This window comes from Prionailurus viverrinus, chromosome E1 (genome assembly GCF_022837055.1).
Source record: "Prionailurus viverrinus isolate Anna chromosome E1, UM_Priviv_1.0, whole genome shotgun sequence".
Taxonomy (NCBI): domain Eukaryota; kingdom Metazoa; phylum Chordata; class Mammalia; order Carnivora; family Felidae; genus Prionailurus; species Prionailurus viverrinus.
The window spans coordinates 38,030,814-38,056,441 of record NC_062574.1 but is presented as its reverse complement, the minus strand read 5'-3'; the positions used below and the strand labels follow the sequence as shown (position 1 = coordinate 38,056,441).

Genomic DNA, 25,628 nt, shown 5'->3' with positions numbered 1-25,628 from the left:
GCCACGCATTAACAGACCGAAGTCCTTAAGAGCTTGTCCTGCAGAGCTTTATTTGAAGGAGCCACACAAAAGACCACCGCTTCACTTCCATAGCTTCTTGATAGACATGTTCTTCTCGCTGTCCTTCTGCATGACCTGGAGGGAGAAAGCATTGGGTTACAAACTGAGCCGACACACGCTCTCTTCCCACTGCTCCAGAGACCCCGTCCACAAAGGCCGGAAGGTAGAGGCCTGTACCTTGGCCACTGCCATCTCAAAGTCCTCCTGCGTGACGTGGACTCGCCGCTCCCGCAGGGCATACATGCCGGCTTCGGTGCACACGCCCTGAGCAGAGAAAGGAAGCCAGGCACTGTTGCCGTATGCCCTCGAACTCGGACCTTTCTGCCTCTGCCCCTTTCAACTCGGGCTCTCCGATTACCTTTACTTCAGCCCCTGACGCTCCAGGCATGAGCTCAGCAATCTTCCGCAGGTTGATCCCCCGGGTCAGGTTCATTTTCCGAGAATGAATCTTCAAAATGTCCAGCCGGGCCTAGAGAAGAGAGAGGAAAAGCCTGAGCCCCGTGGCCCACCCCCCCCCCCCCCACAGCCGGAGCCGCTCCCGGCACTGCCCGTCACAAACCTCCTCATTGGGGGGTGGGAATTCAATTTTCCTGTCGATGCGCCCAGGGCGGAGCAGCGCCGAGTCCAGGATGTCAATCCTGTTAGTAGCCATGATAACCTGAGTGGAGAAAGCGGCGTGGTGGCATCAACCGAGCCCTTCCTCGGGCTCACCTCACCCAGGGCCTTTCCTTGGACACCACCTCACCTTGATATTCTTGGTGGCCTCAAAGCCATCCAGCTGGTTGAGCAGCTCCAGCATTGTGCGCTGCACCTCACTGTCCCCTCCGGAACCCCCCTCCAGCCGTGAGGAGCCAATGGAGTCGATTTCATCCATGAAGATGATAGAAGGAGCATGTTCTCGTGCCATGACAAACAGCTCCCTCACCATTCTTGCCCCTGTGCAGAGGCCAGGCGGGCGTTAAGGAGGCAATGAGTCCCCTACCCTCACTTCCCCCCACTCGCTTCTTCGTTTTCAGGTGTCTAGTCAGTTACCTTCCCCGATGAATTTCTGTACCAATTCAGAGCCAGAGACACGAATAAAGGTACAGTCTGTATGATGAGCCACAGCCCGGGCCAACAGTGTCTTCCCAGTGCCTGGGGGCCCATATAGCAGCACCCCCTAGAGAGAAACGGGAGAACTCAGGGCAGAAGCCAGCCCCCACACCACACTCCGTGAACATTTCCTGAGCGCTCGCTCTGGCCTAGGTCTCACACTAGATGCTAGGACCGTAAGTACCGAATGCCAAGGTCCCTCGTAAAGCTTCTTTCTGAACCACCTCAGTGCTGCTGCGGCAACCCTCTCCCCCAGCCCCTCTTCCACGGGGAGGGCCAGCTTAAGCGGGGTCCAGTCTGTCCTGAGCCCTGTGCTCACTCTGGCCGGGACAGGACGAACAGTAACAGCAGGGCCCTCCCACAGAAGCCTCGCTTCTCACCTTGGGCTGTGCAATGCCCAGCGCTTCAAAGAGCTCAGGATGCTTGACAGGCAGCTCGATCACTTCTTTGATCTCCTTTATCTGCTTGTCCAGTCCACCGATCATCTCATAGGTTGAATCTGGCACTTTCTCCACCATCATCAGTGACACCAGGGGGTCCACCTTGTTGGGCAATATCTTGTGCAGAGTGTAGCTGTCGTTTCTTAGAGCCACTCGGCAATTGGGTGTCACCTGGGCGGGAGGAGAGACGTCAGCAAGTGTTGTGGGGAGAGCTGACCCCAAACCCCCACACGCCATACTCACATCGTTGATGTCGATGTTCTTGTCCACATCTACGACAAACTTGCCTTCGGGATGCACCTAAAGAAACGAGCGCTCGTGACCTTTCCTGACGGCCACTAAACCACCCACCTTGCCCAGGAAGACCTAGGAGTCCTAAAAGAACAGTAACAGGTGTCCCGGCAAGGCTACACACAAAGGTATGGGAACGCCCTGGGCATTGGGCTGCTTCCTGGGGGCCATGGTGCCTTTACCTTAACCAACACTTTCTTCTTATCCATGGCCCGGACTACTTCCCCTACATAGGAGCCCTGTTCCTGCAGCAGCTGTAGCTCTTCCCGCAGTAGGCGAACTGGATGGGAAAGAGTCAGGGGTCACTCAGCTGCTTTGGTGTCCCCTCTCCCGTGAGTCAATTCAGTATGCGTGAATTAAGCACCATTTTAAAGTTTTGGAAGAAAGACCACAGAAAGTCAAAACTTAGGTCTTCAAGGGAGTTACAATGGAGCTCAGGAGAGGCATGCGCATGAACAACCATATAACAGTGCAAAGCATGACCTTGGACTCTAGGAGAAAACAATAAGCACCACATGTGAAGTCTCAATTTAGGGAAATCTGAACAATCAGACCTCGGACAAAATGCCCATATAGTCTTCCCATCTTTTCCTCCTCACCTTTCGCATTGAGCTCATTCCTCTGTGCCTGCAGCCTCCGGAGATTCTGGCTCTTGTCATTCACAATCAGCTGTGGAGGATAAGAAACATAGAACAGAAAATATTAGAAGATTCAACTCTTGGCCAAGATCCTCAAGGCTGGTATGAGCTGAGTGACAGAAGAGTACAAGGCACCTGAACGTTACAGATTGTCTAACATGATCCTAATGACGCTATCCTTTCTTCCAAGATTCCCCCTGGGACCAAGGGCAGGCCTCAAAACAGGCTAGTTGTCCTAATGCTGGTCCAGGAATAATAAGCCCAAATGGAGAAATGTTACAGCTGGCTGTCCTAGTTAATTTCTCATGGGTCAATAACATGATAGAGTGAAAAGATCATTGGGTCAGAAGGCTAAATTCTAACCCCACTGCTGCCAATAGGTAGATAAGGCTAAAGAAAGCCATTTAAAAGGTCTGTTACCAAACTGTAAGTACACATGGATAACATCACCTATCCTGCCTCTCTTCAGGACCATCATGAAGAACAAACGAGATCACCTGTAAAAGCACTTCAAAAATGATAAACCTGATAGCTGCAAAAGTACCAAGAGTTCAGAAACTGTCCTTGTGGTTGTCCTTCAACATTTTCCTTCAATATTATCCTTCAATAATTTCCTTATTGCTGTAGTTCTTGCTCGATCTGTAGGCTAGAGCTCTGGGTTGCCCAATTTTCATTCAGTCCCATGGAATCAGCATTATACAGACTGGGCAATTGTCTGCCCTCCTCCTCTCACCCTGCCCCAACCCCAGTGTGCTAAATCTTTTCTGAGCTTATGTCTTCTCTTATATAAGAAACCCACTCGTTCAGGCTTCTTCTAAAAAGAACGATCTTTGGCTAAAAGGAACCTTTTAGGTTAAAATTTGACTCTTCGCGATGTATAATAAACTGAATATTGATGACTTTCAAAGGGGTGGGAGTGAAGAGAAACCAGAGACAACTTGTATACTTGTTATGGTTGACTAGTTATTTCTTCCACTGCGCTCCCAGGGGAATGATATGGATTGGTAGACACATGCTCCATCAATCCTTCATCCCCTTTCTACCTAGAAGGGGGATGCCTCTGGACCTCTGGAGTCCGTCCTCACCTGCAATTCTTCAATCTTGGACAGATAATATTGGCGGAGTCCACTGCCTGCTTTTCCCTCTTCCAGCTCCATCTGAAGACACAGTGTAATTATTGAAAAGGCTAAAAATCCAAGGGAAAATCCCATTTCCAGCCCGGACTCTGGAGGAATGATTTGGGTTCGAATTTCTCAGTCCATCTCTTTAGAACCCTCCACTCCCCATGACTAAACTAAAAGCAGACTAAGAATGCCGCCTACCTCCTAAGACTTTCAGGAGGATCAAGAGACAACATACACGGGAGTGCTTTGTAACGAATCAAGCGCTATAGAAACCCGAGGTATCATTACTTACAAGCGGAGCCACCAGGAGGATCGGGGGCCCTGCCTCCTGCGACTCGCGGACGGGCCGGTTTCCGTTCCCACCCTTCCCCTCACCCACTCTGGCTTCCACGGGGTCTTGTCTTCCTCTCCCGGCCCTTACCCGCCGGGGGCGGCACTGACACAGCAGATCCAGTCCCAGGCAGGGCCCCCTCTGGATTGGTCCGCCCAACCCCGACTCACCCGACCCTCTTGCCCCCAGCTGGCAGTCCACCTCGGATCACGCCTTCTTCGCATCGAGCCCCCAGTCCCCGCCCGGCAGCCGCAGCCGCCATACCTGCTCCGGTCCGTCAAGCGCCATCTTCCCTCTCCCGCAGAGACTGCCGGCATCTGAGCCGCCTTGGCGCGCAGGCGCAGAAGCAGGGGTTAGGGGCCCGACAACCCTGGCAGAGAAGAGTTCCGGGTCAATGGGCGGGTTGTGCGGCGAGAAGTTTACAAAAACAGAGGCCATGATGGGAAGGTGGCTACGCGAGGTCAGGTGCTTTGGAAAGGGATGAAGAGGCCACAGAATTCCTAAATTTTGCTCCCTAGGAACTCAGTTTTAATTCAGGTAATCTGTTCCTCTGGCCCCAACTTCCAACTTACAGTACTTGAGGCCACGCTCAAAATGGCGGACACTTGGAGCCGGGGACGCAAGCGACGCAAGCGGAAGCGGAAGTACGTGTGCTGCCCTCGTGTGCCGCTACCCGAGTAGTGAAAAAGGTGGTGGGGGTAGGTGTTTGCCGCACCGAAGTGGACTGTAGCGCTTCGGGAAGAGGCTTTTCGATTTCTACCTTGTTTCCAGATTGAGTGACACTACTCCCACACACCCCGTTCCACCATGGGCAAGAAAGGCAAAGTCGGGAAGAGCCGGAGGGACAAGTTCTATCATCTGGCGAAGGAGACCGGTGAGTCAAGGCCCGCGCCGTTGCCACCAAGGGAGAGAGCGAACGAATGACCTTTTCGATTCGCCCCTTTCCGAATATTGAGTTTGAGTTTAGAAGACGGGGTGGTGGGTTGTGAGACCGCAGAACTCCTGGGAAAACGCCCCGCCGAGTTTAACGTTTTGTCGGTGCCCCCAGGTTACCGCTCCCGCTCTGCTTTCAAGCTGATCCAGTTAAATCGCCGCTTTCAGTTCCTGCAGAAAGCCCGAGCCTTGCTGGACCTGTGTGCTGCGCCAGGGGGATGGTGAGTAACAGCCGGTACCTGTGGCTCTTCATGGCTGTTCTTTGGTTTCCGGCCTTGGATGACTGAGAGTTGCATTGGGGGAGGGAGGAATGCGGTAACAATATCAGCCTCAAACTTCTCTATTGTAGACGTAGGTCGCAGAGAAGTTTGAAACGTGTATTTTACATGCTCTGGCCAGTGCACCTGATAGCGGTTCTAATACGCATGGTGAGAGTTCACATTGTCAAGAGAGGAAAAGGAACGGTCTTGGATTATTTTAATCGTTATTATTCTTTTTTTTACTAATTTTTTTTAACGTGTATTTATTTTTGAGATAGAGACAGAGCATGAAGGGGGGAGGGGCAGAGAGAGAGGGAGACAGAATCTGAAGCAGGCTCCAGGCTCTGAGCCATCAGCCCAGAGCCCGACGCGGGGCTCGAACTCACAGACCGCAAGATCGTGACCTGAGCTGAAGTCGGACGCTTAACCGACTGCACCACCCAGGCGCCCCAATCGTTATTATTCTTTAATAGGTTGCAGGTGGCTGCTAAGTTTATGCCTGTATCCAGCCTTATTGTGGGTGAGTAACAGGTGGCCCTCCTGAGGGTTTAAAGGGGTGGGAGTGTGAGATACTGATTGTGTTCTCCGTTTTCTTTCTCCCTGCTTGAGGCAGGCTTTTGGAATTCTTTGACCTGATTTCTTCCAGGAGTGGACCTGGTTCCAATCAAGCCTCTTCCCAATGTGGTGACACTCCAGGAGGACATCACAACAGAACGCTGTAGGCAGGTAATAGGAATCTCTCTGTCTCTCTCTCTCTCTCTCTCTCTCTCTCTCTGGTTTACATGCACGCAGCCACATCTGACTTCTCACTACCCAGATCCCCTGAACGCAAGCTTTTTTCTGTGTAACATGCCTTGAGCAGTGTCTGCACATTCTGTATGACGAGGCTTGTGATATGCTTAGTCTCCACTGCAGGTTTTATTTTAATCAGGAATGAGGTGTTTAGAATTGGAAGTGCAGAGATATCATTGAAATCTTTTCCAGTAGGCTTCCTAGTAGAATGTAACTCCCTTGAAGGTGTGTTGTTGTTGTTGTTATTATGTTACTATTATATATTTTTATCATTGTGTCTCCTGTGCCTGGCACAGTATTGGGCCCATTGTGGGCATTCAGCAAGTGACTGGGTAGACAAATCACTGGACCAGAGACCCCGTTCATGGCCATTTCTGTGTTCCTGTTGCTCTAGTCCCTCTTCTTCTCTGTAGGCCCTGAAGAAGGAGCTGAAGACCTGGAAAGTTGATGTTGTACTCAATGATGGGGCCCCCAATGTTGGGGCTAGCTGGGTCCACGATGCCTATTCACAAGGTGCCAAGAGTGGGGGGCCTGGAGAGGAGAGCGGAGGTGGGCAAGCCCTCTCAGGCTGCAGAGGTCCTCAGCTAATTGTCTCTTTCCCACAGCCCACTTGACACTGATGGCTCTGCGTTTGGCTTGTGATTTTCTGGCCCGCGGTGGCTGGTTTATCACAAAGGTTTTTCGCTCTCGTGACTATCAGCCCCTACTGTGGATCTTCCAGCAGCTCTTTCGCCGTGTCCAGGCCACTAAGCCCCAAGCCTCCCGCCATGAATCTGCGGAGATCTTTGTAGTCTGCCAGGGTGGGCATCGCATTTTTGTTCTCGTGACTCGGTTTCTTAGCTGCCAAAGCACACTTGCTTATATATCGTATCGTCTTAGGATTCCTGGCTCCTGACAAGGTTGACAGTAAATTCTTTGACCCCAAATTTGCCTTCAAGGAGATTGAAGTTCAGGCCAAGACTGTTACCGAATTGGTGACTAAGAAGAAGCCAAAGGTGTGTTTGGGGAATGGGACCACTCTCAGGTTCTGGAACTCAGGGGAGGTTGGGCCTGGTGGTTCTTAGCTTAGAAGGGCCTTTTTAACTTTATTTCCCTCCCTAAGGCTGAAGGCTATGCTGAGGGCGACCTCACCCTTTATCACCGAACTTCAGTCACCGACTTTCTCCGAGCTGCCAACCCTGTTGACTTCCTCTCCAAAGCCAGCGAAGTGAGTCCTGAGATTTGAGGGGTGGAAGGAAGCCTCAGAAACGTGAGCCCCAAATCTCCCGATTCCTTTCCTTACTCCCAAACAGATCTTGCTAGATGATGAAGAGTTGGCACAGCATCCAGCCACCACTGAGGATGTGCGGGCCTGCTGTCAGGACATCAAAGTGCTAGGGCGCAAGGAACTTAGGTGTGTGGCAGGGGCGGGCATAGGTGCCAGGGGCCCCAAAGGCAGGGAAAGGCCTTTGAAGACGCAGCAGCGGTTTCTTCCTCAAGGCATTTGAGGAATTCAGCTAGCATCGGATTTCTGGGAACAGGATGCTGCTGTGCTAGAGATTGGGAGGGCGGGGCTAAAAAGGGGGCAGGGACAAAGAGGGAAACGGCAGGGTCAGTAAACGGTATTTCTGGGGCAGGTCCCTACTGAACTGGAGAACGAAGCTTCGGCGGCACGTGGCCAAGAAGCTGAAAGAGCAGGCGAAGGCAATGGACATCAGGTGAGGAGGGAATTAGACCAGGGTAGGTGTTGACTGTGTGTTGGTGGGGAAGCATGTTGAGAAAATAAGCAAAGTTGGTGGGGAAGTGTGTTGAGAAAATAAGTGCTTGGACCCCGTGGTCAGTCTCAGCTCGGGAGAGGAAGAGGAGGAGGCTGATGAAGAGTCAGCAGCCGGGACTGTGCGGCAGCCCTCGAAGGAGGAAGAAGAGGAGGAGCAACTCGACCGGACCCTGGCGGAGATGAAGGCCCAGGAGGTGGCGGAATTAAAGAGGTGAGGGGAGTGGGGAGGCGCTTGGGGAGCCCCGCTGCGGAGCGCCTCGGTGTGTGAAGCTGGAGGAGGGGGTGAAGGCACAGATGGGGAACCTTTAGAGCTGGGCAGGCAGGATTCCTCAATTGTCCGTCCCCTCAGGAAGAAAAAGAAGCTGCTGCGTGAGCAGAGAAAACAGCGGGAGCGTGTGGAGCTGAAGATGGACCTTCCTGGGGTTTCTATTGCAGATGAGGGGGAGACTGGCATGTTCTCCCTGCGCACCATCCGGGGTCACCAGGTGAGGGTGAGGTTAGGGCACACTGAGGAGACCGATGGATCTCATTAGGTATTTGGACGTGGGGGGCACTGAATGTCTGTTTTAAGTGTGCTGAATGTTCATGGCTCACGTTTGCTGTGTTCACCCATAAAATGAGAGGGGCCTCATTTTTGGGGAGAGGAGACGGGGGAAAGAACCTAGAGCTTTGTGCCTGAAAAGCCAGGAAGAAACATACGACTAAAATGACGAGATTAGGGGCACCTGGGTGGCTCGGTCGGTTGAACGTCCAACTTGGGCTCAGGTCATGATCTTGGGCTTTGTGAGTTTGAGCCCCGCATCAGGCTCTGTGCTGACAGCTCAGAGCCCACTTCACATTCTCTCTCTGCCCCTCCCCTGCTTGCACGATAAAAAAAAATAAGTAACGTTTAAGGACATTTAAAATGATAAGCCCAGGAACGTTTATGAGTAGGATGTGCATTTATTCTCATAGAACTAGAATATTAGAACTAAGAGACACTCTTTGCAGTAAGCTTAGGTGCTAGTAGATGCAGCCAGGGTAACTGGGATACCAGGACGCATGATGGTTTCCTTCGGAGGAGGGCAGCCTTCTTCCATTCACCAAGACCGAGTTAGCACCTTGACGCCATAGGCTGCTAGGTGGTGCTTTCTGCCAAATACTGGAGAACCTGCTTTTCCATCATAAAAGCAGCATCAACAAGCACAGTGAACTTTTGTGGCCCTTGTGGGAAGGGAAACCGGGTCATCTTTGGTACAAGTGCAGGAGGGAGAGAGCACGGTGGTTCTGGAGCAGACTGCCAGAGTAGTTCTTTGCCTTAGTTTCCTTATCTGTGAAGGAATAATAGAACCTACTGACCAGGGTTTTGGGGACGAATCGAAAGAGGGTTTAGGTATAATCACTGCTAATGTGGTAAACTCGCAAGAACAGCTAGCTTTGTTATTAGGAAAATGGATTTTGAGGTTGAGTTTGTAACTGAAATCATTCTTGTTAGATGTATGTTGCCTGGGCTCTTTTATTCCGTGGAAACAAAACTCGTAGATTTATTTTCAGAAGGCGATGTGCTTTCTGAGAGTAATTTTTAAAGAATAACCAGCGTTTCAGACTATTTTAACATTTGATGTTATATATAGGCTTTGGGGTATTTTTTAAAATTTATTTCTGGTACTATTGGAAGACAGCGCAGCGCGTGGGATAGTGGCCTGGTCTGGAATGGGAGGTGTTAAACATTTAGTCCTGCCACTTCTCTGTATTTGCCACAGCGTATTTTCAAGCTCTGCTGATAACACAGCCGGGCGGGGGGAAGCAGTAGTATGTTCCTTAGGAGTACCCTTGATCTCTTTGTTTCTGTCAAACTCTAGTTGTTAGAGGAGGTAACACAAGGGGATATGAGTGCTGCGGACACATTTCTGTCTGATGTGCCAAGGGATGACATCTATGTATCAGATGTCGAGGATGACGACACATCTCTGGACAGTGACTTGGATCCAGAGGAGCTGGCGGGAGTTGGAGGATCTCCGCGTCTAAAGGACCAAAAGCGGTAAGGGCGGCGGTGCCCGTGCAGGAGGGAGTACTGACCCCCTCAGTGTGAGTTTTGAAGCACAGCTGGTCGTACGGATTGCCAGAGGGTGTCAGGGAGCAGGTCCTCCGGGGCACCCATCCTCCACCCATTCTCCTTGGGTCTGCAGTGTACGATTTGCTGAAGTAGAAGATGGTGACAAAGAGGAAGAAGAGGAGAATCCGCTGCTGGTACCACTGGAGGAAAGGACGGTACTGCGGGAAGAACAAGCCAGTCTGTGGTTCTCTAAGGTAAGAAGAGGTTGGCAGCCCAGAAAGATAGGGAATGAGCATTCCCTGGGAGAAAGGCGGCTTGAATATTCCCCTTCTCAATCACAGGATGGCTTCAGTGGGCTTGAGGATGATGCGGATGAGGCCCTGGAGATCAGTCAAGCGCAGCTGTTGTATGAGAGCCGTCGGAAGGGGCGGCAGCAGCTGCCACCTCCTTCCAGTTTGAAGACCGAGGAAAAACCTCCCCCGTGCCAGGAGAAGGATCCAGCAGGGGCAGGGGCTCCGTCAGAGGCAGAGGCCACCAGTGGGCCTGGCGGGGAAGAAAGAGATGGCAGCTCAGACAGCGATAGCAGCAGCAGCGAGGATGGGGAGAGGTGAGTGCCTGCAGGTGACGGGAGAAGGGATGAAAAAGCAGTGGTTGTGACCGTTTCTCCACGTTCGGGGTTTTCACCTTTGGCTGTAGACCGTGAGTTTTAAGAAGTACCAACGGTTCTGATTTAAGTGGTGTGCGGTATGGCCTGGGAGGGTGTTTTTGGAAGTTCAAGTCTTAAATAGGAAGCGTGGTTGAGGCGTGAGGCAGGAGTGGGTCTGGGGAATGGCAGAACAGTACATGATTGTCCCCCTTCTGCAGTTGGGAACCAAAGCATGGAAAGAAGCGAAGCCGTGGGCCCAAGTCAGATGAAGACGGGTTTGAGATTGTGCCCATCGAGGACCCAAGTGAGCTCCACGCCTTATGGAATGGGAGGCGACGTTGGAAGTTTCCGTGTTGGGAAGGAGGCTTTGACATTGTCCCTTTTTCTCTCTAGTGAAACGTAGGATACTAGACCCTGAAGGCCTTGCCCTAGGTGCTATCATTGCTTCTTCCAAAAAGGCTAAACGAGACCTCATAGATGATTCCTTCAGCAGGTAAGAGGGCCAGAAAGTCATGAGAAGTGGCCCTGACTGGGGGGTGGGTAAGGGGGTGATTTCTGCTTTAGGAAGCCTGGAGGGGTCCTCAGGGCTGCTGTTCTCTTTCTGCTTAGGTATACGTTTAACGAGGAGGAGGGAGAGCTTCCGGAGTGGTTTGTGCAGGAGGAAAAGCAGCACAGGGTACGGCAGCTGCCCATTGACAAGAAGGAGGTGGAACACTACCGCAGACGCTGGCGGGAAATCAATGCGCGTCCCATCAAGAAAGTTGCTGAGGCCAAAGCCAGAAAGAAACGGAGGGTAGGAGGGTAAATAGTGGGGCTGCCTGAGTGCAGGGAAGGGAGCTGGGAAAAGGTCTCACTGAGCACCTACCCCCCCGCCCCCACCCGACAGATGCTAAAGAAGCTGGAGCAAACCAAGAAGAAGGCAGAGGCTGTGGTGAACACTGTGGACATCTCTGAACGAGAGAAAGTGGCTCAGCTTAGGAGGTGAGGGAGAGGGATCACCCACAAAGGTACGTGGGGTTGAAAAGTAGCAGGAAGCCTTGAACCTGTTCCTTCCATTTACAGCCTCTACAAGAAGGCTGGGCTCGGCAGGGAGAAACGCCAAGTCACCTATGTCGTAGCCAAAAAAGGTGTGGGCCGCAAAGTGCGCCGGCCAGCTGGGGTCAGAGGTCATTTCAAAGTGGTGGACTCAAGGATGAAGAAGGACCAAAGAGCACAACAAAGGAAAGAGCAGAAGAAAAAACACAGACGGAAGTGAGCAGAGCCTCTGAGAAGACAGTGTGAGGACGCAGAGGGGTGATTCTGGCCCCCCTGGTACCAGCTACAGTCTCGTTTGTATCCCAGTCAGCGGGTGGACACACAGGTGGGGTGCCTAGAACTCTCAAGGTGGTCCTGCGTGGTGAGGAGACGTCCTCCTGCCTGAAGGCAGGTCTCGGATCCGTCCTGTGGGGGTATTGAACACACATACCTTTTTTTAAGGTTACTGTTGGGGTGGCATATTCAGTATCGCTGGTCTTCCCCCATCCTCCTCCATTCATCCAAATAAAAACCAGGGTACTTTTTTTTCCGGACAGTTTAGTTCCCATTAAGCGTTAACTCCAACACCTGGGTGTTCACACCATGTGCTGCACTGTTATAAATCCTACTTTGTATGTACTCACTGTGAAGTACAAATGACAAACAATCCACAGGTCCCAGTAGTAAAACATTTACTAGAGCAAGCAGAAAGGAATGCACATCTTAAAGAAACCTTCACAAAGTCACAAAATTCGAAGGATGTATATTTCTTTTCCTTTTATAAACAAGATAGAACAAAAATCATCAAAATCATTTCAGCAAAAGATTTTTCTACCATTGTGGCAAGTTAAAAAAAAAAAATACAATGAAATAGAAGACACTTTAAAAGCTGTCAGAGTTTTTGTTTAAATTTAGCAACACTTCAGACCTGGAGCAGTCTTGTTTCCAGGATCATCTTTTCCTCTTGAAGGGCAGAGGTTCTGGGTCTGGCAGGCGGCTGCTGCTTCCTGTCTCAGGACTGGATACAAACCTGGCTGGGGAACCTGACCATGGACTCCTGCTTAGAATCAGACATCTCCCTTCCCTGCAAAGTCTAGAAGCACCAAAATGCTTCCCCAAATCTCTAACAAACACTTCAGTGGGTTGGGTTTGCAGAAAGCCAACTCCTAAAAGGGACTGCCTGGCCACACAGCTAAGAAAAGGAATTTTATTTGTAGATGTTTATAAGGTGACAGTTTAGTAAAAAATATACGCTACATATAATATAAACCTAGAGTGAGTTTTGTGCCCTAGAAGGCCCTTTCTTCCAAGGTATTCCCAACTGACCTTGACAACTCACCCAGAGCCCAAAAGGAAGTTCCCAGCGCTCGCTGCTTCCAAGGACCAAAGCAGCTTGCTAAGAAGACATCTGAAAACTGATCCAGATGAAAGGGTAATGTCTCCAAGCTCCAGCTATCCACTAAGGGCAGGGGGTCCTTATACCGTGGGCCCCAACCCAGCCCTGAGACACCTAGTTACCAAAAATCTTTCTAAAAATAAAATTAAAGACAATTGATTCCACACTTCAGCACATACCCTCTAACTGTCCCATCGACTTTTCTTGCGCTTGGGTGGCTCGGGGACAGCAAAACCGTCAGCTGTCTTATCTGTCTTGCTGTCCATCTTGTCCATCTTGCTGTCCACCTTGGGGTCCACCTTGCTCTCACGATTGCAACCTTCTTTCCTGCTTTCACCATTCCGACCATCGTTTGCGCCTCGGCTCTCTCCATGTCGGCCTCCACCTCCTCCATGTCTGTTCTCCCCGTGACGGTGACCATCAGCATGACGGCTGCCGCTTTCTGGGTAGCGGTATCCATCTCCATGGCGACCACCATCTCCGTGACGTGGGCTGTCGCCATGCCGATTGCCACTCTCTCCGTGACTGTGGCGGCTGCCACCCCGATTTTCAGTATATCGCTCTCTCTTCCCGTTGCCTCCCCCAGGCCCTTCTCGGCTGTTATTCCCTGAAGCTGTGTTGTTGACTCCCTGGGCTCCAGCGGAAGGGTAGGTCACTGGAGCACTGCTGAGGTTCCCGGTGTTGCCAAAGCCTGGGATGCCCTTGGCGGCGCTGGCAATGGGGCTGTCTGGACTGTTATGGCCCTGTTGGGCTGAATTAGTTGGAACAGAATTCAAGCTCCCTGCACTAGTCCATCCACTTGCCCCAGCAGCAGAGCTTCCTGCCTTCTGGTTGCTTAAGCTGGCAGCAACAAAGTGACTCTTGTACTGTGACTAAAAGACAACAGGAGTAGGTAAGATAGCGGGTTCAAGAAAATTGGACAGATAAGCTTGGCAATAGAAGGTACACAAATTCTATGCTATCCTGGCACGATGATTTGAGCATCCTGATGGCCCCATTACTCTGTGGTCTCTATGTTCCTCTATTAATGAGAGAGAATAAACCTAGGAATCTAACTGAAACATCACTGAGGGCAGATAAAATGTATAAATTAAGGCTCAGCTGGTTAGCCAGCCAACTGGAGGATAAGTATAGAAGACGTGTTCAGAATTCGTAAGAACTACAGAATCAAACTTGTCTTAGCTGGAAAATGGCAATTACTCTCAATCAGATTACAACGGTCTTAGAGGCAGGCAAACTCTTGGCTGTGGAGGCAGGGAGGGAACACCAGCCCTGCTGCAGCACAACAGTCCTGGGCTTTGGGATGACGGAGGTCAGTGACCAGCAGGAGGAGATTCCCTAGCTTCTACACCTACACCTCTAGGTAAGCTACCACTAAGTTTATACTCCAAACTGAAAGCAGTGATAAGGCTCTAAATCCAGCATCAAGCATATAAGCCCAGCCATCATCTCAGAAAGACTAGGCCCGTCATCACAGCCCAAGAGTTACCAGTGAAAGCTTGTTTATATGTTTAAATCCAGACCTGGAAAGCTGCTTTCATGGCCGTCAGCCGATCTCCCATGGCTCCTGTGGAGGGCTTGTAGGCCTCATAATTGCTCATTACATTGTTGTTATTTCCTCGGTCCTAAAAAACAAGCATACCCATGAGGACAGAATGGGCCTCAATATACTGGAAACAGAAGTGGGCGCTGCAATGGGAACAGGATATTTTTATTTATATTTTGTGGAAAAAGGTACAGTAATAATCATTTTAAAATGTTTTATTTATGACTTTTAACCCAGTGATTCTGTTTTGGGGGAATTAACCCTAATATATTAGAAATGAAGTCAGATAATGCTCAAAGCTGATCATGTGGTACTATTTATGCACACAAACCTGATATTTATATAATTCTGTGGAGCTTTATGCTACGGACAAAGAGGCCACAAGGCAGTATACAGCGTATGCATGTAGCATATACACTGTTCCACTCTTAAGTCTGAGTCTCCGCTTCAACACTTACTGGAGTGTAACTTGGGGTGCCTCAGGTTTATCACCTGTACTTGCTTTCACTGGGTGGATGTAAAGATGGACTTAATACACAGGACGGCCTGCAGTGGCTGGCCCTGGCATACAGTAAGTGCTCAACGGTAGCTATCGCTAGCATCTGTGTCCTGTGCATCATTGTTACTGAGACACAGGAGCAGATTCTTCTCAAAGACACTGAGTTAACTGTAACGCTCCAGAAACAGACTGGCAGCTTTCTACTTTGGTTTGGAATCAAAGTTAAGAAAGCCAGTGAGGGGACACTTTTGTTAACTGTTCTGTGAGAAAAGCTAGCTCTCACCTCACTCTGGTGCTATTTCCCACCGAATGTAGGAAGCATTCCTGAGTTTAGTTACAAGATACAGTAGAGTTTACAGAGTGACCCTGTGTTCGTAGCAGCAGGCTCTAGGCCATTGCTGGAGGGCTTGTAACAACAGACTGCTGGGCCCCACCTCCCAGAGTTTCTAACTCACCAGGCCTGGGATAGTGCACAAGTTTGCAGTTTGCTGCTGCCAGAGACCACAGTTTGCAAACCACTGCTAATCTAGACTATTTCCTGAGCAGGTCTAGTCACCACGTACACATGGGTGCTTCTTCAATAGAAGTCACAACATTCCCTTCTAGACAAGGTTCTGAACTCAGAGAGGCTTTCACAGGTAGATGAGGATAGTCATAACCTCTTCCAGGACTCAGGACCAGCCCTAAGGGCACTACTGTAGTCTGGACTCACCGTGTTCTCTGAGCCTAGGCCAGGCCGCTCCCTGTAGCCTAGGCCACCTCCACCAATGTTCAGCTTTTTGCCTTTGCCTCCTTTAAAGCGGGATTTCCGAAACCAGGCATTCTGTGTTGAACATAATTCAAGGTTAGGCGAGGGGAAGAAGAGGCGGCCAGAGAAAGAAGACAACATCAAACAGGAAATTAAGGGGGAGGGAGGAACTTACTGCTTCATGTTTAGCCAACGTTTTTATGGCAACTGTTCATAGGAACAGTTTAGTCCACCAAATTTGTCAGGACTCTTAGCACCAGGAAGGGAAGTGATCACACAAGCCTCAGATATGAAACACTTACTCTGGCCTCTTCTAATTTCCTAGAGGAAAATGAACTGATTTTCTAGATCTCAATCTATACATACCACTGGACTATACAAATAATGGAGCTTTTAAGAACTGGTGGGTTCAGAAGTAAAGGAAAAAGGCTATGTAAAGTGAGGCTCATCAGAATTGGCTCTAGGGGCAGACGTCCAGGACTGGTAGCCCCATAACTGAAAGTTTTATTTACCCATAGCCCAAAATGTTCCTTGAACTTATCACTAGCAGAACACTACTCATGAGATTTATTCACATTCTCTTCAGAATGCCAACATGACTGGGAGAGGTTAGTCCTTTATCTGACAATCACATGTTACAATCTAAATGAAGTACTTAAGAGGTAGGGCTGGCTTCAGAAAGGCACTGGCCAGGGAAGCTGACCACACAGTCTGAGAGCACAGGAAACATGAGGCACAAAATGGATGCAGGAAAAAGCCAAAGACAAGATATATCCTGTTTGAAAATGTAGTTTACGACTGGCTCTCTGTACCCAGGAAAGAGAAGGAAACCGTATCCTATTCCTTCCTGCAATGCAGGTCCTTTATTCCCAGAACCCCGAGCATGGACAGCAGTACCACACTGTGAGTACATTATGGATAAGCTATTCTGTGAGCTGGCTTGTAAATCTAAAAAACACAAAGTCTTTACTATCAGAATGATTATACTGAATCCATTTGTAATACGGGGATGATGTGTTCAGATGACTAGAGATTTAGGGGCGCCTGGGTGGCTCAGTCGGTTGAGCGTCTGACTTCGGCTCAGGTTGTGACTTCACAGCTCGTGAGTTCGAGCCCTGCGTCGGGCTCTGTGCTGACAGCTCAGAGCCTGGAGCCTGCTTCCGATTCTGGTCTCCCTCTTTCTCTGCCCCTAACCCACTCGCATTCTGTCTCTCTCAAAAATAAATAAACATTAAAAATAAATAAATAAATAAAAGATGACTCAAGACTTAATTCAGTAGAACGCCCAGCTTTGGATCGGTAATCAAGGTTGTCAAAGGTCTGAGACCTAAGTCTACGTAAAATAGTTAAATATATCGTTTTCTTAAGACATCACACATTTTTAACCCCCCAAGGAGAAGACTGGGAGAAAGAGTGGTAAGGGAAATAGTAGCCATCTTTGAGATTAAACTTACAAGTATGCTATGAGGCAAGCAGGCAGAAATTTCAGAGGGACAGATTTTTGCACAAAAAGGAATAGCTTTTCAAACAGATGTTGCTGAAAGGAGAGGATCAGCAGATGGACCAGATGAATTTTAATGTCCTATAATACCGATCTGTCATAAGCACTGTCCCCACCCACGGCCCCAACTTTCCTGTCCTGTTTCTATGTTATCTTCTCAAGCTTGTTGAATTTTTTTCACTTAGTTTTATAACCTGGGGCAATGTGAAGTGTGCCCAGCCCCTCACCTGCATTGCTAGATCTAGGAGTTCCTTGGAAACATGTTGATTGGCTCCTTCCAAGTTCCGGACAAGGTCACCAGCAAAATTGCTGTCCTTGGGGGTCAGCAAGGTATATGCCACGCCCTTCTCACCCGCTCGTCCTGTGCGGCCAATCCTGTGAGTATGAGTATCAATGTCTCGTGCCACATCATAGTTAATGACGGTCTTAATTGAAGGAATATCCAGACCACGGGCTGAAATAAAAACAACCAAATTCTTTTATTTTTCAGCATGAGTCAGAAAAAACAATGTAATCCAAAATGCTGGCTCTTTCAGAAACCACGTTCCTCTACTCTAGGCAAAGTGTATGGTTTGGTGAGCTAATACACAAGCATTTAATTAAAGTTACCCTTCAAGAGCAAATCCCACCATTGTCGATTCTATGATGCCAGGCCATCTAGCCTGAGACAGATGCCTTCTGCCATGGCCTCTCTCTTGCACCAAGAACATATAAAATAACTAAAGCCAGCATCAAATTGCCTTGAAGCTGAGAAATTATCTCCTTTTGGGGAGAAAACACGAGTTTTTAGGGGCAACTATTAAACTGAAAACACGGGGCACCTGGGTGGCTCAGTCGGTTGAGTGTCCAACTTCGGCTCAGGTCATGATCTCACAGTTCACGGGTTTGAGCCCCATGTCGGGCTCTGTGCTGACAGCTTGGAGCCTGCCTCAGATTCTGTGTCTCCCTCTCTCTCTGCCTCTCCCCTGCTTATACTGTCTCTCTTTCTCATAAACAAATAAGCATTAAAAAGAAAATTGGAAAACAAAAATAAAAAACAAAAAACCGAGAACACAATGCAAGCCAAGAGCCATACTTAAAAACCTTTTTGATCTTGAGTGAAGTAGGCCCAATTAACATAAGACAGCTGCTACATTCGGACATACAACAAAGGCCTCGCCTATGATTAAATGACTCAACATTTTTTTTCCCCCCTTGAGTGTCTTCCCACTGCAGGGATTCTTTTTTCTTTTTTTTAATTTTTTTTTTTTTCAACGTTTATTTATTTTTGGGACAGAGAGAGACAGAGCATGAATGGGGGAGGGGCAGAGAGAGAGGGAGACACAGAATCGGAAACAGGCTCCAGGCTCTGAGCCATCAGCCCAGAGCCTGACGTGGGGCTCGAACTCACAGACCGCGAGATCGTGACCTGGCTGAAGTCGGACGCTTAACCGACTGCGCCACCCAGGCGCCCCAGGGATTCTTTTTTTCAAAGAGAAACATTAAGTGAAAAGTGGTACCCAAAGCTCCAGATTGTAATCACTATACTCTGAACCGCTTGTTCCATTTGGTGTGGCCAGCCAGGCCAGCAGAATGCCATCTCTCGGCCTGTTCAGAACACAGAAATGTAAGGTCACTGGGGGAAGTCATACTCTACCTGCAACATCTGTGGCCACCAGGACTGGGATGTCCTTTTTCTTAAAGTCTGAAATGACTTTGTTTCTTTCACTCTGATCCATGTCCCCATGAAGCAGCCCAAGATTATGACCCTCCTGCTTAAGGTTATTGGCTAACTCTTCAGCATTGGCTTTTTTAGTAACAAACAGGAGGACACTTCCTGAAGAGGTAAATTCCACCAGACGACGGGTAAGCCAGTTCCATTTACTAGGCCCAGAGTGAAGAATCTCCACAATCTGTGTCACATCTTCATTCGCCTGAAAAAGAGGAAACAGATGACTATAACATCTGCACCAAGGGGCACCTGAGCAAGGACCAGATGGCACACATTCCACCTGCATCTAGAAGAACCCTGAACAGTCCCTCTTCTCCTTGGGCCTTCCTTCAGCAAGTCAAGTACAGCTCAAAACCTGCATTCCTTCTCAAATTGCTGTGCTCTCCATCTCCCTTGATTTGTACATACACCTAAGTCGTAAGCCCAAGTACTTCGCAAGACCTCTTTATAGGCCTGTTCAGATTATCCCTAATCAATTAAGCTCCTTTTCTGTCCTTCCCACTCACTGCTCCTAGTATAATTCATACATGCACATAGAAGGCACTAAAAAACAAAATGCAGACAGGGGTGCCTGGGTGGCTCAGTTGGTTAAGTGTCTGACTTTAGCGCAGGTCATGATTTCATGGTCAGTGAGTTCGAGCCCCTAATTTTAGATGTAAATTTTAAAAAATTAAATTAAATTAAAAAAAGAATCAAAACGCAATATATTGTTTTGGCAATGCTGATGGAAATGTTAACCTTAAAAATAAAACTTCCAGGGGCGCCTGGGTGGCTCAGTCGGTTAAGCGTCCGACTTCGGCTCAGGTCATGATCTCACAGCTCGTGAGTTCCAGCCCCTCGTCGGGCTCTGTGCTGACAGCTCAGAGCCCGGAGCCTGCTTCAGATCCTGTGTCTCCCTCTCTCTCTGCTCCTCCCCGCCCCCCCTCCCCCAACTTGCACTCTGTCTTTGTCTCTCAAGAATGAATAAACGTTAAAAAAAATTTTTTAAAGAAAAAAAGTGGGCAGTGTCAAAACACTAACTGTACAGAACTTAAGGAATTCAAACAACTTAAGGAATTCTCTAGGCAACTTTAATTCCAAATCACAATTCAGAGATCTCCCACACAGGACGTATGCACAGGTAAGGAAAATGCCACGAGTTCGTTTTCACCAGGGCTTTCAAGTCTCACCCACTCCATGCTGTGCACTTAGCCTGCTACTCCTATAAGCATTCAAAATGTCAGTTCCATCCTAACTGACTAGTAGTCTTCCAGGCAAAGCCTTTTTTTTCCCCTTAAAAGTTTTTAACTTTTATTATGGAAAATTTTATTTTATTCTTTTTTTTTTTTTTTTTTAATTTTATTTTTGGGACAGAGAGAGACAGAGCATGAATGGGGGAGGGGCAGAGAGAGAGGGAGACACAGAATCGGAAACAGGCTCCAGGCTCTGAGCCATCAGCCCAGAGCCCGACGCGGGGCTCGAACTCACGGACCACGAGATCGTTACCTGGCTGAAGTCGGACGCTTAACCGACTGCGCCACCCAGGCGCCCCTATTATGGAAAATTTTAAACATTCAAAAAAAAAAAAAAACCGGGGCGCCTGGGTGGCGCAGTCGGTTAAGCGTCCGACTTCACCCAGGTCGCGATCTCGCGGTCCGTGAGTTCGAGCCCCGCGTCAGGCTCTGGGCTGATGGCTCAGAGCCTGGAGCCTGTTTCCGATTCTGTGTCTCCCTCTCTCTCTCTCTCTGCCCCTCCCCCATTCATGCTCTGTCTCTCTCTGTCCCAAAAATAAATAAACGTTGAAAAAAAAAATTTAAAAAAAAAAAACAAAAAAAAAAACCAAACAAAAAAAAAAAACAAAGCAAAAAACCCAAAATGAACGTAATCACCTCCCATGTACCCATCACCCAGCTTCAATAATTATCCCTATTTTGACAATTTAGTTGTCTCCTCTATCCTCCTACCTTGTGTTTTTTAAAACAAATCTGAATCGTGTTGCCTCATTTGTAAATACATAACAACATAATTTTCCTCTCAAAAGGGAGAAATTAATTCTGTTTTCTTCATAATTTGAGAAATAACCCACTGGGGTCCCATCTGGCCCTGCTTATTAGGGTTACCTCGCCAATGTCTCCCTGCACCACACGAATAGGGTCGATCAGGATGTCTCTGGCCAGTTTTTCAATCTTTTTCCGAAAAGTTGCACTGAATAAGAGGGCTAAAAAGTAGAGTAAATTCTGTTACATAAACAGTATGACTTCTTTTTTGAATATCCACTAAGCCTCCTACTAACATTCAGAATTATTCAGCTTATAAAATAAACCCACCTAAACTTTAAACTTAGTTTCAAAACTGATTTACTAAGGAAAAAACATTTTCCTTTTTCTATTTTTATACATTTTCAGGTAAGACAGGGACTGTCCGCATGGTTCAAAGAGGCTCCTGACTTCAAATCAGCAGATCTGCACTGTGCTTTGCCTCTACATGCTGATAACATCGTGTAACTTGGGACAAGTCACTTAATCCTCAGCCTGGGGTTATCCTCCGCAAAAACAAGTGAGTTACATCTGATGATCTCTAAAGTCCTGTCAAGTTCAGACAGACTATTTTTATATCCTCCTCTATGGTTCTCACCAGGACACACATGATCATTTTTGCTGCCATACTGTGAGTGCTTATAAAATACTTAATTGTTTATTCTGAATATAAATGTGACTTAATAAAACTGCTTCATACATACTCTGTCTGTCAGGACGGACATGACTTGCTATGGATCGCACCTGGTACTCTGGAAGCAGAATAAAATAACATTAGAAGTCTGTACTATAGTTTGGGATGCTTGGGAAAAAGTCATTTTAGTAAAAATCTTCCTGTGAGAAGTTATAACTATTAAGGAAAATTTGAAACTCCTAGACCTATCATTTAGTATGAAACCCAGAAACACTTTCCCTCCTCCCAGCTGGGCTGGGCCCAGCAGTGTTCCAATCAGTAAAGATGGGTTATTCAGAATTTCACACATCTGGCTTAGTCAGGGAGGACAGGAAAGCAAAGGGCCTTCAATGATACGACATCCACCTACCTAAGAACACAGAACTTGACCTCTATGATTAAAGGCATATGAATAAAAATATAGAGAAAATATTCCTCCTATATACAAAGGCACTTCCAAATATCTGTAACCCAGCCAAGCCTAATGTATACTTCCTGAGAGAACTCCTAAAAATAGCTAACGATCTAATCCTGTACAAGAGTATTTTTAGCTTCTCTCATACAGAAAGAAAAAAAGTTAAGTCTAGAAAGACAAGGAAAAAGCGAGTATCATGAGTGTGGGAGCAGAAGAAACTGGTATTAAAGGCATACCAAATCCCATGTCAAACATGCGATCTGCTTCATCAAACACAAGGTAAGAGACCCTTTGAAGATTGGTAGCTTTCTTCTTCACATGATCAATCAGTCGACCCTATAAGATTCACAACATGCATAGTGAGTATAATTAAAGGCATTTACAAGAACTTTCTATAATTGTGTTCCTGGCAAAAGTGCTAATAATCCAGTTGTAGACTGTAAGACACTGGGTCTGACAGCCTTGGACTTCATGCACTACAGAGCACAAAAGAACAGAAAAATTAAAAACCTAAACCTAATTGTGAGAAAATGGCCAGAACTATTTTGTGAGGTATTTTAAAATGACCTAATTTAAAACCTTATTGATGGGGTTTAATGTTTAGACTATACTCTTCTAGGCAATTCTGACTATATTCCAAATATCTTTCTGATTCTTGATGCTCTCAGTAACCACAGACCCATTTTCCAAGAGAGCATTAAAAAAACAACAACACAAAAACCGATTTAAAACAAAGGAGAATTTACACCTATTAATCTTAATAGACTGCTAATCTAGTCAACCAGTCAAAATTAAACCAAAGTCACAGGGTGAGTATTCTTCACCCGGCTATAACACATTTTAGGGGGCATGCCATTCAATAACCAACCCTTTTTCCATACCATTCCGTAAGTGGCCGAGGAGCCATTTAAACCTAAGACATACTTACTGGGGTACACACAACAATCTCTGCCCCTTCCTGAAGAGCCTTGGCTTGCTCCCACATGCTCCCTCCTCCATACACGGCCACTGATCGAAGATTATACGCTTTCCCAAACCGCTTACATTCTGCATGGATCTGCAAAGTTGTGGACACAATGACATGAACAAACCATGACACTGACAAGTATCTGTTACTACGCAAAAGTGAGTTCTGAAAGTAAACGAACCATTATCACGTACATCCCAACAGACTGTCTACAATCTAGATTATTCATTTTTTTAACTTTTTGCCATTATAATTATAATCCATTCTACCCAAACAAAATGAATTAACCCAGGAGGAAAACACAAACAATTCCCATGTATTTTTTCTCTTAAAACAGTTTTTTTTAGGGAAAAGTATGTACTTCATTATGTAGAAAATACATAACAGTATTTTCCAAAAGTTTCCTGGTAGCACAACATGAATGTACTTAATGCCACTGGACCATACACTTAAAAAATGATCAAAATTATAAAATGTTATGTTCATTTCACCATATTTTTGAAAAAAGTTTCCCGGGGCACCTGGGTGGCTCAGTCGGTTAAGTGTCTGACTTTGGCTCAGGTCATGATCTCATGGTTTGTGAGTTCAAGCCCCATGTCAGGCTATGTGCTAATAGCAGATCCTCTGTGCCCCACCCCCTCTCTCACTCCCTCTCGCTAAAATAGACATATTTTTGAAATAAATACATAATTAAAAAATGAAAAAAGTTTCCTAGTTAATCCTATCCAACTGACTGGCTAGTCCCACATTAGTTCACATACGAAAGGGAGCATTCTACACCAAGTACATACCTGCTGGCAAAGCTCCCTAGTAGGACACACGATCACTGCAATCGGTCCATCACCTGGTTCCAGTTCCTTCTGGTCCATTATATGAATCAACATCGGCCAGATAAAGGCGGCCGTTTTTCCACTGCCTGTTTTGGCAATACCAATCATGTCTCTACCACTTAACGCCACAGGCACGCCCTACAGAAAAAATAAAATATATCTACCCTAAACTTTAAAATTTTAAAGATGTACTGAAGGAAATCTTGGGGAAATCAATGACATTCATTTCCAAAGAAACAAGAAATAACCTGATGGGTTATGCACACTGTCTATAAATTAACAAGAAATACCTAGCATTTCCATAAAATTCCTGATTTATAGGAAATAATATTATCATTCTCTTCAGGTGGATCAGCCACCATTTACAAAATATGAATGACTATATTTAGCCTGAGATACAGAAATGAAAAATTGCAATTCATAGTGTAAGTGGATTGCTAAAATTAAAAAATAAAATTTCCCCATGAGAAGGTAGACTATCTCACTCATCCAGAAAATTCTCATATTCTGCATAGGAATGAATAAATCCAACATATAAATGGAAAACAAGTTATTACTTCCAGTTACAGAGGTGAGAATTTTCATATCAGAGACAAAGGATTCCTAGTCACTGACAGTGCTATATTTGTCTACCCACAAATCTTTTTTGTTATGTTTAGGCCTAATGAATTGCTTTCTTCAGGATGTATCTTTAAGACATTTATCAGATACAAAAGAATATTTCCCAGCCCTATTAGCAACATCTTAGAATGGTAAATAATTCACTTCTGCTCTTTAATTTTTAAAGATTTCAAAAATATTCTTGGATTTCATGTATGTTCTCCCCCCCTCCCCCCACCTTAATTAAAGCAAAAGGACTAAGCCAAATAGGAAATATTTAGACCACTTCTTTCCACGTCAATATAATTCTGGACCAAATGCTGTTTTACTGTTTTGCATTGTTTGTAGAATAAGTATGGTCACTGGATATGATTCTACCTTGTTTTTCTTTCATTATGTTTTACTTACCTGGCACTGTATTGGAGTGGGCTGTGTGTACTCAGATTTCCGAATCTGGTGCATAAGTTGTTCATCAAACCCAAAATGAGCAAAACTACTTCCTGGTCTAGGAGGTGCAGCACCAGAGACCTAGAGATAAAGACAACTCCCAGGAATGACTCATACTTCAAAATAAGCAGCATCGGAAGTTCAATGGTGTTTACCTGTATCTTATACTTAGCTTGAGTATAAAAAAGGGAAAATACAAGTCTGTGGCCAAACACATACACTGTTTGAAAAGGTAGAACTCAAATAATAACGGATCTAAAACCTCACATAAAAAACTCCATGTTAAATATTCCTGAGATAATTGTCATATGATTTAAAATGATTAAGTGCCCCTTTTGCAATGACATGGATGGAGCTAAAGTGTATTATGCTACACAAAATAAGTCAGAGAAAGACAAATACCATTATGATTTCACTCACAGGTGGAATTTAAGAAACAAAACAGATGAAAATAGGGGGAGGGAAGGAAGAGTAAGATAAACAGAGAAGGGAGACAAACCATAAGAGATTCTTCAACTATGGAGAACTGAGGATTGCTGGAGAAGAGGTGGGGGACAGGGAGGATGGGCTAAATGGGTGATGTGCATTAAGGCGGGCACTTGTTGGGATGAGCAGTGGGTGTTATATGTAAGTGATGAATCACTAAATTCTACTCCTGAAACCAATATTACACTACAGGTTAACTAACTTGAATCTACATAAAATCTTGGAAGGAAAAAAACAAAACAGATAAACTGGGAAAGATTTGAAAAAAATTTTTAAATGATTAAGAGCCTAGAAAGCTCTTAAATCAAGATTTCCTTTTAAGAAATAAAAAATATTGCTCAATGATTGGAAAAAGACATGAGTATTTTTTGCCATTTTGCAG

At 46.7% G+C, this 25,628-nt stretch overlaps 3 protein-coding genes across 6 annotated transcripts in view; 1 reads left to right on the top strand and 2 right to left on the bottom strand.

Moving 5' to 3' along the window:
- Positions 1 to 25: 25 nt before the first annotated feature.
- PSMC5 (proteasome 26S subunit, ATPase 5) lies at positions 26 to 24,928 on the bottom strand. Of its 3 annotated transcripts, XM_047833457.1 has the most exons (13): positions 24,916 to 24,928; positions 20,006 to 20,011; positions 3,607 to 3,678; positions 2,483 to 2,552; positions 2,066 to 2,163; positions 1,836 to 1,892; positions 1,533 to 1,763; positions 1,093 to 1,219; positions 806 to 996; positions 620 to 718; positions 419 to 529; positions 238 to 324; positions 26 to 135 (listed from the first exon to the last, which is right to left on the bottom strand). In XM_047833457.1, exons 3-13 carry the CDS (start codon positions 3,676 to 3,678, stop codon positions 82 to 84), a joined length of 1,197 nt encoding a protein of 398 aa, XP_047689413.1. In that variant the 5' UTR covers positions 20,006 to 20,011; positions 24,916 to 24,928; the 3' UTR covers positions 26 to 81. The 3 variants fall into 3 exon arrangements, with proteins under 3 accessions (XP_047689413.1, XP_047689411.1, XP_047689412.1); XM_047833455.1 differs by lacking the exons at positions 20,006 to 20,011; positions 24,916 to 24,928 and adding an exon at positions 4,241 to 4,540; XM_047833456.1 differs by lacking the exons at positions 20,006 to 20,011; positions 24,916 to 24,928 and adding an exon at positions 4,147 to 4,362.
- On the top strand, positions 4,647 to 11,966 carry FTSJ3 (FtsJ RNA 2'-O-methyltransferase 3). Its single transcript, XM_047833442.1, has 20 exons — positions 4,647 to 4,850; positions 5,025 to 5,130; positions 5,643 to 5,689; positions 5,816 to 5,895; positions 6,375 to 6,474; positions 6,567 to 6,761; positions 6,841 to 6,956; positions 7,064 to 7,168; positions 7,254 to 7,354; positions 7,578 to 7,658; positions 7,782 to 7,928; positions 8,067 to 8,202; positions 9,559 to 9,737; positions 9,886 to 10,006; positions 10,094 to 10,359; positions 10,617 to 10,702; positions 10,792 to 10,891; positions 11,008 to 11,191; positions 11,285 to 11,379; positions 11,461 to 11,966. Exons 1-20 carry the CDS (start codon positions 4,784 to 4,786, stop codon positions 11,651 to 11,653), a joined length of 2,505 nt encoding a protein of 834 aa, XP_047689398.1. The 5' UTR covers positions 4,647 to 4,783; the 3' UTR covers positions 11,654 to 11,966.
- The window catches only part of DDX42 (DEAD-box helicase 42), a 39,949-nt gene continuing 26,408 nt past the window's right edge, over positions 12,088 to 25,628 (bottom strand). For both annotated transcript variants that reach the window (XM_047833439.1, XM_047833440.1), the window contains 11 exons: positions 24,722 to 24,841; positions 23,675 to 23,851; positions 22,845 to 22,973; positions 22,153 to 22,252; positions 21,533 to 21,580; positions 20,913 to 21,010; positions 18,739 to 19,015; positions 17,330 to 17,556; positions 15,566 to 15,676; positions 14,332 to 14,433; positions 12,088 to 13,680 (listed from right to left, as the gene is read on the bottom strand). In XM_047833439.1, coding sequence (XP_047689395.1) covers positions 12,991 to 13,680; positions 14,332 to 14,433; positions 15,566 to 15,676; positions 17,330 to 17,556; positions 18,739 to 19,015; positions 20,913 to 21,010; positions 21,533 to 21,580; positions 22,153 to 22,252; positions 22,845 to 22,973; positions 23,675 to 23,851; positions 24,722 to 24,841 — 2,079 coding nt within the window. In that variant the 3' untranslated portion in view covers positions 12,088 to 12,990. The remainder of the gene's footprint in view (positions 13,681 to 14,331; positions 14,434 to 15,565; positions 15,677 to 17,329; positions 17,557 to 18,738; positions 19,016 to 20,912; positions 21,011 to 21,532; positions 21,581 to 22,152; positions 22,253 to 22,844; positions 22,974 to 23,674; positions 23,852 to 24,721; positions 24,842 to 25,628) is intronic.